The sequence below is a fragment of the Elephas maximus genome, chromosome 2 (genome assembly GCF_024166365.1).
Source record: "Elephas maximus indicus isolate mEleMax1 chromosome 2, mEleMax1 primary haplotype, whole genome shotgun sequence".
Taxonomy (NCBI): domain Eukaryota; kingdom Metazoa; phylum Chordata; class Mammalia; order Proboscidea; family Elephantidae; genus Elephas; species Elephas maximus.
Window position 1 is genome coordinate 229,244,354 of NC_064820.1, and position 17,710 is coordinate 229,262,063.

Below are 17,710 nucleotides of genomic sequence, written 5' to 3' on the forward strand. Positions count from 1 at the left end.
AAACTAAGATGCTCCTTCGCTCAGGTTGTAGCCACCCCTCCCCTCCTAGCAGAGAGGACTTGGCAAATTGGTCAAGCTCTGTAATGCGCTCTGATTTAATCCCTACAGTCTTGTGGTGAGTCAAGTGCCAGCCTGGATGTGCTCAGTGTCCCCACTGCCATTGACCTTTCGCCTTGTGCTCACTTCAACTGACGAACAAAACAGCCCTGGCACTGTCAGCCCTGGTGCTGCCACAGCACAGCGTGCTGAGAAACTGTCCGCATCAGATTAGCACCAGTTCACTTCTGCTTCAACACAGGCAATGAGCGGACTGCCCACGGCACAAAGGAAAACAGTCTTTGAAATACTCACATACCAAAAAAAGTGAGAAGCCCGTTGTGAAAAGCCCAGATTTGCCTACTCCAAACCACCCACTCTTGGCATGGAAACCGGGGGAGGAGAAGTCAAGTCTCATGTGAAGCCAGCAGAACCCTTGTGAAGAGAGAGGGAGTGCCCTTGGCAGGGAGACCGTGGCCCAGCAGGAGGGCTGCAGGTGGCTAGTCACCTCACCTCTAGGCGACAAGCTGTTCCATCGAAGTTTCTGGGCGCTCTCGCTGAGTGTCATACAGACACTGAATTGTGACAGGTATGTCCCCAGCCTTCAGATGCAGCGTTTAACAGAAGCCAAGAGACAGAGTACCAAACTATATTTACTGTTTACAGTAGTAAAGGACAACAAATAATGTACAAATTGGTGAATGAACACAACAGAGCCGACAAACACCCCACCCCCCCACCCCCGCCCACACAGCAAACTGCAAAGGAAACAAGAAAATTTTCAGCAAGATTTCAAACAACCAATAGATGACGGGTCATGTCACACCGCCAGGTGACTATAAAAAGCAGAGAATGACGGCAAGCAGCAATCCACTCTTACTGAAGGACAACAGGCAGAACGCTGAGACTTTTTAATTGGTAGAAACCCCAGAATAGTTCACAGAACTGAAATCACCATACTAATGCATAAAGTCAATACATATTTGGAAAGCAGCATAGCAAAAATCCATGAGAATAACATGAAGTGATCTTTCCATGGGATTCACTTGTTACCACACCTCAAAGTAGCTCTGGTACACAACAGAACTGCAAATTCAGCAATACTTTATCTCACTTTTTCATATATAGACCATAATTACGTATCAGAAGCAAATACTAGAAAAAATCTGAGGCCACAATACTATTACCAGATGGGAATTGTGGTAATTATTTTCTCCGATACGAGAAAAGGGGAGAAGCCAATTGAGTTATGCAGTTGTTGTTCGCTATACCAATCAACTGGTACTGAGCGGTGGTGGTAGGGACCCTGGGCCGCGGAGCCCCGTGGGGACAGACTCAAGGGGTAGGGATTACAGGGCCACACTAGTGAAGGACTCCGCCATTTCCCTTTAAGAAGCATCCCAATATTTTCCTGCGACTTTACCATATTCTGCCAAAGTTTAAATTTGCAGTATTTAGCTAAAATTTAATAACCTGTGCCTACAACAAATAGCAAGTGAAATTTTATCTTCCATCCCCACCAGGCCCCCAAAGCACGTGTCCAGGAAAAGCCCCCACTGCGGTGCACGTGAACTATCTACATGATTAGATGAAGCAGTAGGGGGACAGAGGTCACCACACGTGGGGGCAAGGTCTCCACCTGGAGACTGAAAATGGACAGTGAGGACACAAGTTTGGAGGAAAAGTGTTACAGCAGGGGAAAAAGTAAAAACAAACTCAAAAAACCTCGCAACTCATTTTACCTAAACAAAGACAGGAATTTGTATTGGCCCAATTTCAGTTTGTAGGTTCATCCCTGCAGAAACAGTGTTGAGTGTCATTCAAAGGACGTCAAAGAAAGAGGAAAGTAATTTGGTGACCGTCCCCGAGTTTCCGCAGACTCTTTTGTGTTGGTGTGTTCACATGTTTACGACTGGATCTCAAATGCAAGGACAGGTGACACAGGTGTGGGATGGTCCCCCTAGACGCTGCATCCCAAGAGGCCTCCGGCCGCCCACGTGCCACCCGTCTGCTGCTGGAACACGTCGATCGTGTCTTCATCCTCCATCTCCAGCTGTCAGGGTCGTTGAGACAGGGACAGGGAGAAAAGGAAGCCGTGTTAGTTTTCTCTCGTTAGCCTGTTTACCCAGGAACAGAAAACACTCGGTTGAACACCAAAGTGCGCTGAAACACCTGCCTCACACCGCAGACACCACCTCATCACGCCTCAGCTCTTTTATCCTTCCCTCCTTAGGTAACACGCGGGGAAGCGACGTCTGACTCTGGATTTACAGTAAGCCCTATTTATTCACCAGGTTTCCCCTAACAAAACTCACAAAAGAACCCTCAGAAACTGAGAGCTTTAACTGACAAACAGAAAGACACGGCCTCGTTAGCAAATAAACTGAAATGTCTAAAACTTGTACTGAAAATTACACAAAATCAGATGCCACGGCTACGTGACAGGTGGACAGTTAACAGCACACCGCCTCGGACTGTCGCAAGCGTGGCAGGTCTGATAGCCAAGGATGGCGTTTATCTGGAGCGCTTCTGATCACCCCTGTGAAGCCCAAAGCCAACGGAAGCAAGGAAAGGCCCACCACAGTGAGGAGTCCACTGCAGGCCCCCCTCTACCCCGCCCTCTCTTGCAAAGACCAGGGCGTCGCCTTTTCTGATGTGGCAGGGAGCAAAAACACCCACCCTGATCTCTCCCCGTTCTCTGAATAGAAGGAACTCTGCTAGCCCAGATAGGGATGCACTGAGGCTGGCAGCAGCCGTGTTTCCCAGGAACATTCTCAGGTGTAGAGAGCCCTGTGGCTGGGCCATCCATAGGTTCCGTGTGTGGGCTGAACACCCCTTGCCCTTCAACTCCGTTTCCAGACCACCTGTTCCCCCACCCCCTGCCTCTCCCCACCCAGCCTCACCCACAGCCCTTACTCTGTACTAGCAGGATTTGATCTGACGGTGGACAGAAATAAAGTCTCTTTACATTTGGCCCTTTAGGGTTTTGCAAATATATTCCCCCCAACTCTGTAAAGGAGAAAAAAACAGATAGGATCGACGTTTCACAGACAGAGAACGGACTCAGAGAGATTCAGTCGTCTAACCACAAGGTTGCCCAGCTGACGGAGGCCAGAGCAGCCATGGAGCTGAAACCCTCTATATCCAGGTCTAAAGCCCCTTTCAGTACACTACATTGCATTAGAACAGGACACGGCACCTCTTACAGGTGTGTGTGTGCTGGAGGCGTGCTTGTAAACACACTGACGGGCACTACTGTGTGGCTGCATGCTCTCCTTTCTACCCCTGCCCCAGCACAAATGCTCAGAGGATATGAGAAGCAAGCAGTAATTTAGCTACAAATAGACAAAGACTGCAAAGTCACTGCCTAGATGACAAGTTGGCAGGGGCTTCTGCTCGTTCCTGACCCTGGACGCCACTCCCAGGAGGCACACAGGACACCGGCAGGCGTGTGCCAAGAGTCTCCAATTTGAAGGGATGACATTTGACAACTTTCAAAATCAAATCATCTCATAATAATTAAAATACTTCTATATGTGCATCAATCAATAATTCTCAAACAAGGGTATTCAAATGAGAATCAGAGGTAGCCCTTGAACATATACAAAGATGGCTCTCATACCTGTGCTGGGGTGTCTGTTTCATTAATTGGCTGCCCATCAAACCTGAATCTAATCTGTCTCATGGATAAGCCCTGAAAAGAGAAAGCCATGATCAGTAAATACTTCCGGGTAGCGTAGCTTAATTCACAACATACTGATTTACAATCCAGTTAATGAGAAATACTTACACGTGGACCTACAGTCTGTCATGTGAGGCCCCAATACAGACAGCTTCAGAAATCATGTTTCTAACATCCTCCAGCCACTCATCTCCTTCCTGCATTCTGCCTTGAGCTTCTTCCAGAAGCTCAGAAGAATTTCTACACTGTTGACACCATCGTTTCCCCCCTTTAAAAAATTCCCAAAGACCAACAGGTCAGGTAACAGGGAGGGTTTGATAAGAAGGCTATACATCCCACTTTGGTGAGTGGTGCCTGGGGTCTTAAATGCTAGCAAGTGGCCATCTAAGATGCATCAATTGATCTCAGCCCACCTGGGGCAAAGGAGAATGAAGAACACCAAATACACAAGGAAAATATGAGCCCAAGAGACAGAAAGGGCCACATAAACCAGAGACTCAATCAGCCTGAGACCAGAAGAACCAAATGGTGCCCAGCTGCCACCAATGACTGCCCTGACAGGGAACACAACAGAGAGTCCGTAATGGAACAGGAGAAAGGTGAGATGCAGGCCTCAGATTCTAGTAAAAAGACCAGACTTAATGGTCTGACTGAGACTGGAGGGACCCCAGAGGTCATGGCCCCCGGACTCTCTGTTGGCCCAGAACAATTTCCCGAAGCCAACTCTTCAGACAAAAATTAGATTGGACTATAAAACAAAATGATACTGGTGAGGAGTGTGTGTTTCTTAGCTCAGGTAGATACATGAGACTAAATGGGCAGCTCCTGTCTGGAGGCAAGATGAGAAGGCAGAGGAGGACAGGAGCTGGTTGAAGGACACAGGAAATCTGGGGTGGAAAGGAGGAGTGTGCTGACGTATTATAGGGAGAGCAACTAGGGTCACATAACAATGTGTGTGTAAGTTTTTGTATGAAAAACTGACTTGAATTGTAAACTTCCACTTAAAACACAATGAAAAAAAAAGGGCTGTACAAATCTGGAAAGCACCAGTGGGGACCTGGGCCTAGAGACAGCAGCGGGACAGACAGGTGTGCTCCATTCAGAAGGAGCTGCACAGTCCGTTGGCATCCCAAGGAGTGGGTGGCAGTGTTGGGGTCCATGACCATTTCATCAAAAGAGCATCCTGATTTCACTGCAACAGACAGATGGGACTAAAGCTCATATCCCTGCTCCATCCTGAACCCTGCTCACTGACAGTCAAGGAACACAAGAGCACAGACAACAGGGCAGAGGAAACGGGAGAGGAGATGGACAGACAAGGTCAGGCGCCTGGAGCCACAGGGCCGTGGACAAGGTGGCCTGAGGGAAACTGGACCCTGAGGAAGCAGGTCAGGCAGGGGTCTCCATTTGAGAAGCCGAGATGCAGCATGTAGCTGGTTCTGTACAACTGCTTGCAAGTTTCCATGCAGACCCCCAACTCAGGGCCCTCCCCAGCCCCAAGAGGACAGGCAACTGTCCCTCCCATGGGACAGAGGCCCATCTTCTGGAGACGTGGACTCAGGTCTGGGTTAGGAGATGCTGGCACAAGTGAGGCAGTGCTGCCCACTTGGTCACCTCATCTCCCTCCAGCTGTGCCCCCTGGGACACCAGGAGCTGCTGTACAGCCCAGGCAGGAGCCTCAAGGAACCTACCCCCCTGAAACTCAGCGACCCCAGCCAGACAGACTCACAGATACCTGGCAGCCCTTCCACACCCACCAATCCTGGCAGGTCACTCCACCTGTGGCCTGCTGACCATCCCCCAGCTTTAGTATGCAGTGCCTCAATACGTACAGCAAGTCAAGGCCCAGAGGTTGGTCAAGGAAAGGCGTGAAGAGGTGAGAGATCAAACCAAAGAAGGAAAGGAAGGTGGAGGAAACAGGAAAAAGGAAGCAATCAAACTCCGTAGGGCAGGAAGAAGCAATACTACATCCAGAAAATAGCAAGTTGTTACTGGGGGAGATAGAGGAACAGCAAAGAACTAAGGCCTTCCGGAAATCAAAAATCATGACAGAAATAGGGGCTCTAGGAAAGACGCTGGGAAAAACCAAACCAAAAGGTAGCAGCGACCAGATGTCCCTGACCCCATGGAAGAGACTTACAGCACAGGACGACGTAGGGATGACAGCCTAATGGGCGCCTAGATGACACACAGCAACAGCAGCAGCCAAAGAAAGATAACAACAGGTAAAGAGTCAGGTATGCGTGAAGGCCACTACAGGCCACCGTGAACAGCATCTCCTCAGCCACAAAGCTAGCGTAGTACCAGTGTAAAGGGAGCAAGGAGGACGGCGTGTGCAGACGTGTGCACGGCAGTACCAGAGAGCCAAGTCCTCTTTCACAGATGGTAATAAATAACATCTAAATGCAAAAGAAGCCAGGAAGTGCTATGGATTGAATTGTTGCTGTTGTTGTTAGGTACCACTGAATTGATACCAACTCACGGCAACTCCCATCTGACACGCTGACCTGCCCCACAGGGCTTTCTTGGCTGTAATCTTTACAGAAGGATTACACCTCAGCATAAAGAAAACAAAAATCCTCACAACTGGACCAATAAGCAACACCATGGTAAGTGGAAAAAATACTGAAGTTGTCAAGGATTTCATTTTACTTGGATCCACAATCAACAACCATGAAAGCAGCAGTCAAGAAATCAAAAGACGCATTGCATTGGGCAAATCTGCTGCAAAGGACCTCTTTAAAGTGTCGAAAAGCAAAGTTGTCACCTTGAAGACTAAGGTGCACCTGACCGAAGCCATGGTGTTTTCAATCGCATCATATACATGCGAAAGCGGGACAATGAATAAGGAAGGCCAAAGAAGAGTCGATGCCTTTGAATTACAGTGTTGGCGAAGAATACCGAATATACCGTGGACTGCCAGAAGAACTAACAAACCGGTCTTGGAAGAAGTACAGCCAGAATGCTCTTTAGAGGCAAGGATGGTGAGAGTTCGTCTCATGTACTTTGGACAAGTTATCAGGCGTCTCTGGAGAAGGGCATCGTGCTTGGAAAAGTGGAGGGTCAGCGAAAAAGAGGAAGACTCTCAATGAGATAGATTGACACAATGGCTGCAACAACGGGCTCAAACATAACAAAGGATTGTGAGAACGGCACAGGATGGGGCCATGTTTCCTTCTGTTGCACATAGGGCCGCCCTGAGTCGGAACCGACTCGACAGCACCTAACAACAACCTTTACAGAAGCAGATCGCCAGATCTTTCCCCAGCAGGGCCAACGGATGGGCCTAACCCTGTACATGTGGATGTAATCCCAGCTGCAGATAGCTTTCCAGATCTTTCCCCAGCAGGGCCGAAGGATGGGCCTAACCCCTGTACATGTGGATGTAATCCCAGCTGCGGATAGCTTTCCAGATCTTTCCCCAGCAGGGCCGAAGGATGGGCCTAACCCCTGTACATGTGGATGTAACCCCAGCTGCGGATAGCTTTCTTTGTTACGTTAACGAGGATGTACTGGGGTAGGCTGGGTCTTAAACCAATCACTTCTGAGATATTAAAAGACCAGATTAGGTACAAAAACAAGCAAGCACAGATGGGGATGAGAGATGCCACATGGAGATCACCAAGGAACCAAGGAAGAGAAGCTAAAACAAGGATTTTCCCCCAGAGCAGTCAGAGAGAGCCCTTCCCTACAGCTGGCAACCTGAATTCAGTATTCTAGTCTCCAAAACTGAGAGAGAATAAATTTCTGTTCGTTAACGCTGCCCACTTGTGGTATTTCTGTTATAGGGGCACAAAGAGACTATGGAAGGGTTGACAGTGACTGCCCCTGAGGAGAAAGAGGAGAGCATGTAACCGTGACAATGTTTCTTATCAAATAAAAATCCTAAAGCAAGAAAGCTCAAGCTAAGAGGGCAGCGTAAAAGGGCACCTGCCCTTTAACATGGAGCCCTGGTGGCAGAGTGGCCCTTTAACACCTGTAAGCACTTATAGGAAGATCAGTTGAGATGCCGCCTCCCTTCTAAGGAGCAGGGCTCCCTGGGGAAGGGCCTCGGGAGTGCAGGGCTGGGCGAGAAGTACACAAAGTGAGCTGGACGTCACGTCACACAGACAGCAAGAGAGTGACCCAAGACCACTGGAGCCAGAGGATGAAGGAGTGGACTGGGAGGTCCCACCCTCGAGCAGTGAGTCAACTGGAGCATTAATTCACGAGTTCGGAATGACACTAAAAGTAATAATCAGAAATAAGTCTAACTGGTCACTGTGGAGGATGCTGGTCAATCAACTCATTCCTTTGAGAAGTGGTAAATAATGGGGATGAATCAAGCATTTTCCTGCTTTTCCTAAACTGCCACTGAGGGCCGTCTCCTTATTGATGTATTCCAGTTACTCTGTGAAGAGAACTCTAGAGCTGAGCTACAACTCGCCATTCTGTGACCCCTAAGGAACTAACAGATCTAAGCACCTGTCACCAACACCAAAGAAAAATGTTACCAGGCAGAGAAGGCACCGCGCTGTGAAGCAATCAGGCCAGGGAATGAAACAGAACTCGAGTCTAATCAAGCCTCTAGGTGTAACCACCAGTTTACAGGACACAGGGACCAAAACGGGACATCAGAGGACACTCTGTGGGAACCACCCGTGAGTAATCAGTGGATGCCGGCTCACTGCTCGTGCAGGGCACAAGTCAGCAAGGCCAAGCCCCACCTGGCTGCCTGATGACATGAGTCACTGTCAATCTTTAAGGCAAAGGGCAGGGTCTCTAGCAAGGCCCTGGAAGCAGCTGGTCGGCTGGTGTGTACAACGCTTACCTGTCGCTCACAATAGGCCTTCATCAGCTTGCTCAGTGGCGTGTGCCTCTTGATTTTGAACTGGACGACAGAGCCATCCTGCCCGGCCACCTTCAGGTTGATGTGGTCATTCTCTGTCTTCACTCCCTCCTGAAAGAAACAGGGGCGGTGCCTCAGAACCACCTTGCCAAGGACCCGGGATCCACAAGGCAAGTTCTGAGGTAACTGTTGGGCATTTTTCTAAGTCATTAAAACAGACCTAATCGTTAAAATCCTCCACAGATTCACAGTAGCTCACGTGATTGCTTTATTTTGTGCAGAATTTATTTTTAACTCTACTAGCTAAACATCCCCACACAAGAAAGTCCACTAAATGTAATGCAATTCCAGGGTCCTCCTCACAGGGCATTAGCTCAAAGAAACAATCTGCTGAAGAAATCTAGAGAAAATCCATCTTTGCTTTTAAAATTACTCTTAAATGAAGCTAGCAAACACACATATTCACAGATTACAGAGACTTATAAGGGACCGGTAAAGTAAAACAAAAGCAGAACAAACGATGTCACGGTTGGCAGGAGCGCTCTGGCACAGTGGAGCTGTTTGCCATGACCCAATCTGTGCAGAAACTTCTAGCACTGTCTTCACCAGGTGCCTGCCGGCTGGGCTGGAACCAGAATGCCCAGGGAAAAACCATCCTTTGTGCAGCCTCTCCTTTCAAACAGTTCCATCTCGACAGTGATAATCCGTAATATTTCCTCTGCATAACCCACCAAAAACCCAAAGCTACTGGGCAGCAACATGCTCTGGGTGTCCGGTTGCCTGGAAACACACTCAAATGGATTAAAAAAAAAAAGCTCCTGCTAAGGGCAGCAGGCACCTGGGGCTGCTCCATCTGACCAGAAAGTGAGGCCCCAGGACTATCCTTGAGGATGGTGGCACTGCAGCTCTAAAATGACAGGGCCACTTCATTTATCTGCCACTGTTTGTAATAAAGGGGTCCACAAGACGCTTACTTTCTGAAAAAACGACGCTGACCGTCGAGGTGACTCAATGTGGGGCACTGCCCCACGGTACTGGTGGAGGCACAGAATGGCCCAGGGAGGGGATGGCCCAGGGAGGGACGAAGGTGCCCTCTCACAGGGCGGCACTCACAGGGCGGCTTAGCTCTCACCTCGGCCCAGGGTGAGCTGGCTGGCAGCCTCCTCCCGCTCACGGGGTGACGGGGACTGCCATGGCTGCTGAACTGGCGAGCTCAGACAAGGCACCAGTCCCACTCCCGCTCTCGGAAGCTGGACTCGCCTGTGCAGGAAGCTGGGCCATGGAAGCAAGGGTCACCCAAACAGCTGGCCAGAAAAGGCCGGGAGTGCCTCTGTAAGCCCCCATCTCTTCCCCCAAAGAGTATGGGAGCGTTTTTTTTCTTTAATGAAAAGGCAAGGGTGTATTCAAGACAGACAGATGCAGGGACCAGAAAATAAACAACAGATAAGCAGGGCCGTGGCTCCAGCCAGGCCGAGGGCCAGCAAGAGGCCCTTCCTGGACACTGGGCAGGTCACATCCTCCGAAGGCCTCTTCTCTCTAGCGTAGGAGGAGTGTGTCAGTGAAAAAAAGAAAAAGAAACTCTGAAAAATCCACTGCAGGTCTGCCAGCCAGCAATCCGGGGGCAGGCAGGAACTTCTCTGCCTGGCCAAGCAGCTTCCTTCCCCACCTTGTCCTTCCTCCTCTCCAGGCCCAGGGAGGGAGCGCCACTAAGACATCCAGGGGCAGCAGGAGGAGGCCAGGGAGGCGGCGGCAACTGAACCATCTTGCAAGTACTGAAGAAACAAAAGTCTATTCGCCTGGAAGCGGCCTCAAAGGATGAGCACAGGGCAGAGTTAAGTCTAAACCTCACTGAAGAAATAAATACCACATGCGTTTCACTGAACTTGAACGTCATCAAGAGGAAAGCATCTACAACATCACTAAGAAAAGGCACTTAAATTTGACCTAGAATAAACAGGTACTCAAACAACCAGGGCTGCGAGAAGCCTTCGTAGAAAAAGCTCTTCTGCTGAGGTGGGATCCTGATGTCAGAGGAAAGCGGCTTGGCGGTTAGTGGACAGAGGATGCTTTTCTGGGCTCTGGTGCACCCCTCCAACTCTGCAAGGAAAGGGCACATCCACAGAGGCCCTGGTGCCTGGACTTCAGGCGTCCCCACACTGTGCTTTCCTCATCTGTAATCAGGATGGCCATCCCCAGGCCCAGGCTGGTGTCAGAGAAAGTCCAAGCGCAAAGCCTTCAGCTAAACAGCTCTTCTACTCCGCTATGAAAACACCCCAACCGCTTCAGAAATATACATATTTGTTATTAAGAGTAGTTCATGTGTCACAGGACCTCTTCCAGGACAATCGACCTCCTGCACCGCACTGGTTAGGCCCACATCCTGGGGAGCTGTGGATAAGTGAGGTGCACACCATGGCTCATGATGGGGAGTGGGGGCCATACACCCTAAGCGCTGTGACGAGGAATGGGGGAAGAGCACGGGCTCGGGGCCGTGATGGGGTTTGGGGGGGCACACATGGGGGGATGGGGGGGTCCGTGATATGAAGTGGAGAGTGCGCACCAAGAGTTCAGGCCTCTAGGAAGAGGCGCGCTCCGAGCTCTGGGCGTGCGCCCCGGCGGTGGCTTCTGCTTGAAGGTCTCCAGCCGGGTCCGGGCCGCCCATTCCCGGAGCGTGCACTGAGCGGACCTGAGACCTGGCCCGGAGGCGACCCCTGGAGAGAGGGAAGATCCATCGCTGGAGTGAGAGGGCTGAGAACTGCACGGAGACCCCCCCGGCGGACAACGCCAGGGCCCGGTCTGCGGACCACGTGCACGTGAGGGGACACAGGGGCTCAGGCGACAATGGGCTTCAGGCTGACGTGGGATCCCGGGGGGGAAGAGGTTCCGAGCAAACGGGACCAAGCGCAGGGAACCCAAGCGGGGGTGGAAAGGTTCTGGTGAGCACGGTCCCGGCGAGGTGGGTCTCGGTTAGGGACAGGCCTGGCACCCGAGGCGGGCAGACCGCTAGCGTCGCCGCGCGCACCGGCCAGCGCGTCCTCCCGGGCGGCCCCAGCCCTACACCCACCCGGGAGGCGGCTCCAGACGGAGCTGAAAGGGCAGGGCGAGGGGCGGAGCTTGAGATAGGGTGCCGCGTCCAACCGCGGAACTAGGGGGTGGGCGTCCAAGGGGCGGGGCTTAAACTGGGCGGGGCGTTAGGGGCGGGGCTTGTGACGGAGCGTCCCGAAGGCGGAGCTGGCAGGAGCACCCCGGGGCGGGGCTCGGACGGGGCGGAGCGTCCCGGGGACGCGGCATGAGGCGGGGCGCGCCCCGGGCGCAGCCGGGCGGGGGAGGGGAGCGCCCCGCGCGGGGGAGGGGCGGCGGGCAGGGCCCGCCTGCGCAGGCCTGAGGCTCCGGGCCCGTCGGTGCCGCGTACCCCGTGGGCCCGGGAAGACCGCGCCGCGCGGCACCTGGCCGCAGACGGCGCTTGAGCTCCCGAGATGGTAGCGGGCGCGGGAGGCCGGCGCAGCAGGCCGAGGCCGGAGCGCGGGAAGCGGCGCCCTCGCCCACCCGCCGGCCGCTTACCTTGGGCTTCTCCTCGGACATGGCTGCGCGACCGGCGGCGGCGAAAGCAGAGGCAGCGCTGGAGCGGGCGAGTCACGCTCTCAGCCCCGCCGCTCTCCCGCCGCAACTGCTCGCGGGGCCGCGCTTTGCCCCCCAAATCCCGGCCCGCCGATAGGCCAGCGCGGGGGTCACGTGGCGTGCGCGCGTGCACGAGGCGCGCGCCCCGGGCCTCGGGCGCGCGCTCGGCCCGAGACGTGGTTCCAGGCGGTTGGAAATGCGTCACGGGGCGGGGCGGCCGCGCGCCCCCGCGGGCCTTCCGCGTCCCCGCTGGGCCTGCGCCTCGCGTCCCGGTTCCCCGTGTTCTCCCGGCCCTGGGCCCTCAGTTTCCTGCTGCCCTCAGGGCCCCGCGCCTCCAGTCGTTTGCGCCCCCGTCCCTCTCGGCCCCAGCGAGGGGACGCGTAGAGGAGCCCTGTACCGAGGGGTCTGGGGCCCCGCGCCAGGGAGTGAGCAGGGTGGGTTCCAGGTTCGCACAAGCCCATTGCTATAGCGGACCCGAGAGCGCAGCGCCGTGCGCCATCGCTCACCTGGCCATTCTCTCGCATGGTGGCGCGCGAACCTGGGCGCCGACACCGGCGGTCCGAGGGGCCCGGCTATCCTATGTGGAGAGAGCATCTCCCAGGTGGGACGGTCAAACAGCTCCTGTCTGGCGAACCGGTTCCAGCGGCTACAGGGGATCTGGGTGAGGGGTGAGTGGACGCCTCAAGAGGCAGAGAGGCCCCTACTGGAAGAGGCTGTACTCGCCCTACTAGAGTCATGTCACCTGGGGAATCGGCCCAAAGGGGAGACTAAGCATACCTCCATCTGGATACCTGCTCGGGGAGTTGCACCCACTAGGGACACAGTGCATTGGCTTCACTTCAGGGCTTCGAACCAATTCGTTCACTTCGAGGCCCTGCTGAGAATTCGCCTTTCCGCCCCAGATATACTGAATCAGAATCTACAGTTTAACAAGATCCCCAGGTGATTCTTATGTGTAATAAAATTTTAGAATCTGCTCTACTAGTTGGAGCTGGGCTGCTAACCAATAGGTGGGCAGTTTGAATCCACTAGCCCATCCTTGGAAACCCTATGGGACAGCTCTTGTAGTGGTTCTCAGAATTGGTCCCTAACCTGCAGTGGGGGCAGTTCCACTCTGTCCTGTAGAGTCGCTATGAGTCGGAATCAACTCGATGGCACTGGGGTTTTTTGCGGGGGGGCTGCAGTGTTAGCATCATCTGAGAACTTCTTTGTTGCGATTGCAACTCATAGCAACCCTATAAGACGTAAGAACTTGTTAGAAATGCAAATTCTCAGCAGGGGTTCCAAACATAAGGAAGACCTGGTTCACTTAGACATCTCACCTGAATTTCTGAGTCCTTTCCCTGGTGATTAGTGGTTGAGAGCTACCACTGCTAACCAAAAGGTCGGTAGTTCTAATCCACCAGGCACTCCTTGGAAACCCTATGGTGCAGTTCTACTCTGTCTTATAGGATCACTATGAGTTGGAATTGACTCGACGGCAATGTTTTTTTTTTTAACCTTCCTCACCTAGGGCTCAGGTGGATAGAAGCATAGACAGGCCATCCCTAAAGCAGAGAATAGGGTTGGCAGGCATCCTTCTCTCTGTCCACTTGTCACTCTGGCCTGACCCTCTACACTTTCTTGGCTTCCTCTTCTTTCCTTGTCTAGTCTCTATCTCGGTGAAAGCTACAAATGGGAGCGGGAGGGAGGGGGACGGAGCTTGGCACAGGAGGCCACTCTCCTGACCCAGTTTGCTGCACTTCCTGAAATTCACACTCTGCCAGATGTTGTCCTGGGCCGTCTGCATTTAATCCTCACAAACACCCATTTCAAAGATGGGCAAACCAAGGTACTTAGAGGCCAAGCAGTATGCTCATGATCACACAGCTGGTGAGTGGCATGACTGAGCCGGAGCTTGGGGAGTCGGTCTGTGAGCTTACTTAGCATGCTCTACTGTGCCTCACATGCAAACCCAGGGTCGGACACTGCTGAGAACAGGAGGGCTCCTGTGGAGAAGGCAGGCAGCTGGAGAAGTCAGACACACGGTCAGTATATCCTGTAGTATTCTCCGAGGAATGCATCCTTGGGAGAAGGCACTGGCTCTTCCTGTCCTCTCTGTCTCTAATTCCAGTGGCCTCAGATGAAATGGACCAGGTGTGTCAAGCACAGTGCCCAGCTTGTGTCATCCCATCAAAGCCCCATCACAACACTCTGAAGCAGGGGCCCTCATGATCCTTATTTTTTCCATTAGGAAATGAAGGTTTAGGGGGAGGGTGGATTGCACAAGGTCAAATAGCTACCATGTAGCAAGGTCTAGACTTGAACATGTCTTCACCCTTTCCATCCTGCATGGGTCAAGCATATCCAACTGCATTCCCCTCATTTCCTGTTAATAGCACAAAGCCACTAAGCCAAGTTCTCATGGGCGTTTACTTTACAAACCATCTTTGACTCTTAAAATTTCACTTTCCTGGTTAGAGCCACCATTTAGGAGAAGGGAAGGAGGCTACCCAAAATTGGGCTGTCATGCCACAATCTGGCAAAGCATCTCCCTGAAAGTTGTGGTCAGAGCCAAGGCCCTCATCCCAGCTAGTTTCAAGGATTTGGTCTCTTTCATCCTGGAATTTAGACCGTGGCCAGCCTCTTCCAGAAGATCCCCAAATAGAATGGCCAGCTTGGATTATGCTTCCAGAAGACAGGAAACTGCCAGGAGTCAGCCCCTTCCAAGATGGAGATGGATGTTGGAGATCAGAACCCCCAGATTGCTGAGATGTGATTTATGGTAGGTAATGTTCAAAAAAAAAAAAATTTTTTTTTTTTTTTTTTAATGTTCAAAAGCTGTCATACAGTGCCAACTCTAAGGTGCCATCAATTGTAAAACAACATTATCATATGTACCACATACACATTAAACTACGACCGACATGGCTTCGAAAAGTCCCCGTTTCAGAGTTGTTAAAGTGTAAAAATATGTGCAACTTAAACTGTACAACAAAAAGACAATCCAATCCAAAAATGAACAAGATCATGAACAGTCACTTTACCAAAGAGGACATTCGGGTGGCCAACAAATACATGAAAAGATGCTTGTGATCATTAGCCATTAAAAAAAAATTTTTTTTTTTTTTTACAGAGATGCAAATCAAAACTACAATGAGATACCATCTCAGCCCTGCAAAAATGGCAGTGATAAAAAAATAAAGAGAACAACAAATGCTGGCGAGGAGGTGGGAAGATTGGAACTCTTATACACTGCTAGTGGGGTTGTAAAATGGTACATCCGCTGTGGAAAATGGTATGGCGCTTCCTCAAAAAGCTAGAAATAGAAATATCTTATGATCCAGCCATCCCACTCCTAGGTACATATCCGGGAGATAACAGCAGTGACACAAATAGACATATGCACACCTATGTTCAATGCAGCATTATTCACAGTAGCAAAAAGATGGAAACAACCTAAGTGCCCATCAACAGATGAATGGATAAACAGGTTGTGTCCATACATACAATGGAGTAATACACAACTATAATGAATAATGAGAAGTCCATGAAACAACGTAGATGAATCTGGAGGACATTACGCTGAGTGATACGAGTCGATCACAAAAGGACAAATACTGTATGGACCTATACTATTCTAAAAAGTCAAGAATAGATATTCACACAGAAAGCAACATTCTTTGATGGTTACCAGGGATGAGAAGGGGAATCATTTTCTAGAAAGTAGACACTTGTTATTTTTTGTGATGGGAAAGGCAACACCAAACATGGGCGAAGCCTGCACAACTTGACTGAGGTAAACGAAGATGCTATGCAAGAAAAAGGGACAACTTCGGTAAATGCTATAACATATACAACTCTGCAACAACAGTAATAAAAGCCAAGAAGTATGTGTGTGGTTACATAGGTAGGTGTGTACATATAAAGGCATATGTGAGTACATGCATGTACATGTATAGGAGTATCCAGACATACGTACATACGTGTTTTTATGTGTTGTGTATATATCTATGTATGTAATAAAGCACATGGGACATACTTACAGAGACTTCCTAGACATATCCAAACAACTTGTGGTATTGGTTTACTGAGTTAAAAGGTTTGAGACCATAGTCTCCTGGGACAGCTCAGCCAATTGGCATAACATAGTTTCTAAAGATAATGTTCTACATCCTTGTTTGGTGAGTAGTGTCTGGGGTCTTAAATGCTTGGAAGCAGCCATCTAAGATACAACTATTAGTCTCAACTCATCTGGAGCAAAAGAGAATGAAGGAAACCAAAGACTCAAGAAACTAGTCTACAGGACTAATAGCCCACACAGAACCATGGCTTCTTCTAACCTGAGAGCAGAAGAACTAGTTGGTGCTGAGCTACCACTACTCACCATTCTGACCAGGGACACAACAGAAGGTCCTGGATAGAATGGGAGAAAAATGTAGAGCAAAATTCAAATTCCTAACTTTGACCAAACATACTGGACTGACAGAGACTAGAGGAAACATCCCAGACTATTGCCCTAAGACACTCTTCTAGCTTGGAACTGAAGCCACTCTTGGAAGTCTCCTTTCAGCCGAATAATAGACTATCTTATAAGATAAACAGTATCACCTGTGAAAAATATGCTCCCTTTTACACCAAAGCAAAGAGGAGAAGACAAAGAGGGGCAAGGGAGCTAGATCAATGGAAACAGAACATATAGAATGGACATAATGAGAATGCTGACAACGTTGTGAAAATCGTTACCAATGTCGCAGAACAATTTTTATAAATTGTTAAATGGGAACTCAATTTGCTGTGTAAACTTTCACCTAAAACACAATAAAAAAATTTTTTTTAAATATGTAATTTAGAATTGATGAAACACAGGACCTAAATGTGTCATGATAGAAAATTAGTTAAATAAACTATGGTACATTCATAAAATTAAAGGCTGTGTCAATATTAAAAGTTATGTGTAAAAAAAGAGCAGTTGATAACAGGAAAAGATGTTTCATAATATATTGATAAGTATTTTAAAGCAAGTTATAAAACACTATTATGGTATGAATTCAATTTGTATCGTGTGCATTTGTGAATCAAATGGAATGCTGCTTCCACGTTCCCACCTGCACAAAATCCCTTAAAATGACAGAAAACATACTTAAACATGTTCAGGGTAGCATTGGGAAACGTGAAGCCATCAGTAAACAAAAATCGTGATGAATTTCTGGATGATAGAACCAAATGGGATTGAATTGACAAACTTGTTCTGGCGAGGTGGCGGGGGCGAGGAGGTGGGACATAGCGCACAATAAATATAGGGAAAGAGAACACAGAAATGAGAGCCATACCAGAGAAACTCCCAAGCTCAATGGGTGATCAGAGGGGGCAAGTGATCAGGGTAGCTGATTAAAGGACAGCATGGGAAGTCCAGCCAGGTTTGCCCTGAACCTTTCCCCTCCCCTGAACTGTAGGCTGCTGTAGAATTTGACCACACCAGCTCCAGGCTAGGACCCCAGAGCTCCCTCCAAAGATGAGGAACCACCTGCCAAAGAAGGGCTCCTAGGGTGGGTGTTGGGGCTGAG

At 50.3% G+C, this 17,710-nt stretch overlaps 2 protein-coding genes across 9 annotated transcripts; one reads left to right on the plus strand and one right to left on the minus strand.

The window, feature by feature from the left end:
• Nucleotides 1-916: 916 nt before the first annotated feature.
• On the minus strand, nt 917-12,196 carry SUMO3 (small ubiquitin like modifier 3). Of its 3 annotated transcripts, none has more exons than XM_049875029.1 (4): nt 12,108-12,196; nt 8,529-8,657; nt 3,659-3,730; nt 917-2,089 (listed from the first exon to the last, which is right to left on the minus strand). In XM_049875029.1, exons 1-4 carry the CDS (start codon nt 12,126-12,128, stop codon nt 1,997-1,999), a joined length of 315 nt encoding a protein of 104 aa, XP_049730986.1. In that variant the 5' UTR covers nt 12,129-12,196; the 3' UTR covers nt 917-1,996. The 3 variants fall into 3 exon arrangements, with proteins under 3 accessions (XP_049730986.1, XP_049730985.1, XP_049730987.1); XM_049875028.1 differs by lacking the exon at nt 12,108-12,196 and adding an exon at nt 10,213-10,367; XM_049875030.1 differs by lacking the exon at nt 3,659-3,730.
• On the plus strand, nt 11,918-16,963 carry LOC126070642 (proline/serine-rich coiled-coil protein 1-like). 6 transcript variants are annotated; one of them, XM_049875020.1, is made up of 4 exons: nt 11,918-12,832; nt 14,123-14,191; nt 14,776-14,928; nt 15,280-16,963. In XM_049875020.1, exon 1 carries the CDS (start codon nt 12,023-12,025, stop codon nt 12,827-12,829), a length of 807 nt encoding a protein of 268 aa, XP_049730977.1. In that variant the 5' UTR covers nt 11,918-12,022; the 3' UTR covers nt 12,830-12,832; nt 14,123-14,191; nt 14,776-14,928; nt 15,280-16,963. The 6 variants fall into 6 exon arrangements, with proteins under 6 accessions (XP_049730977.1, XP_049730978.1, XP_049730975.1 ...); XM_049875021.1 differs by having other exon boundaries at nt 11,918-12,765; XM_049875018.1 differs by lacking the exon at nt 14,123-14,191 and having other exon boundaries at nt 14,625-14,928.
• The last annotated feature ends 747 nt before the right edge of the window (nt 16,964-17,710 follow it).

Coding starts and splice junctions, on each gene's coding strand:
- LOC126070642 (XM_049875017.1), top strand. CDS start 12,023: ATGGTAGCGGGCGCGGGAGGCCGGCGCAGCAGGCCGAGGCCGGAGCGC. Junction 12,766..14,775: donor GTGGAGAGAGCATCTCCCAG/GTGGGACGGTCA, acceptor CCTGGAATTTAG/ACCGTGGCCAGCCTCTTCCA.
- SUMO3 (XM_049875028.1), bottom strand. CDS start 10,308: ATGGTTCAGTTGCCGCCGCCTCCCTGGCCTCCTCCTGCTGCCCCTGGA. Junction 3,731..8,528: donor AGGCCTATTGTGAGCGACAG/GTAAGCGTTGTA, acceptor TTCTCTTTTCAG/GGCTTATCCATGAGACAGAT. Junction 2,090..3,658: donor AAACAGACACCCCAGCACAG/GTATGAGAGCCA, acceptor CGACCCTGACAG/CTGGAGATGGAGGATGAAGA.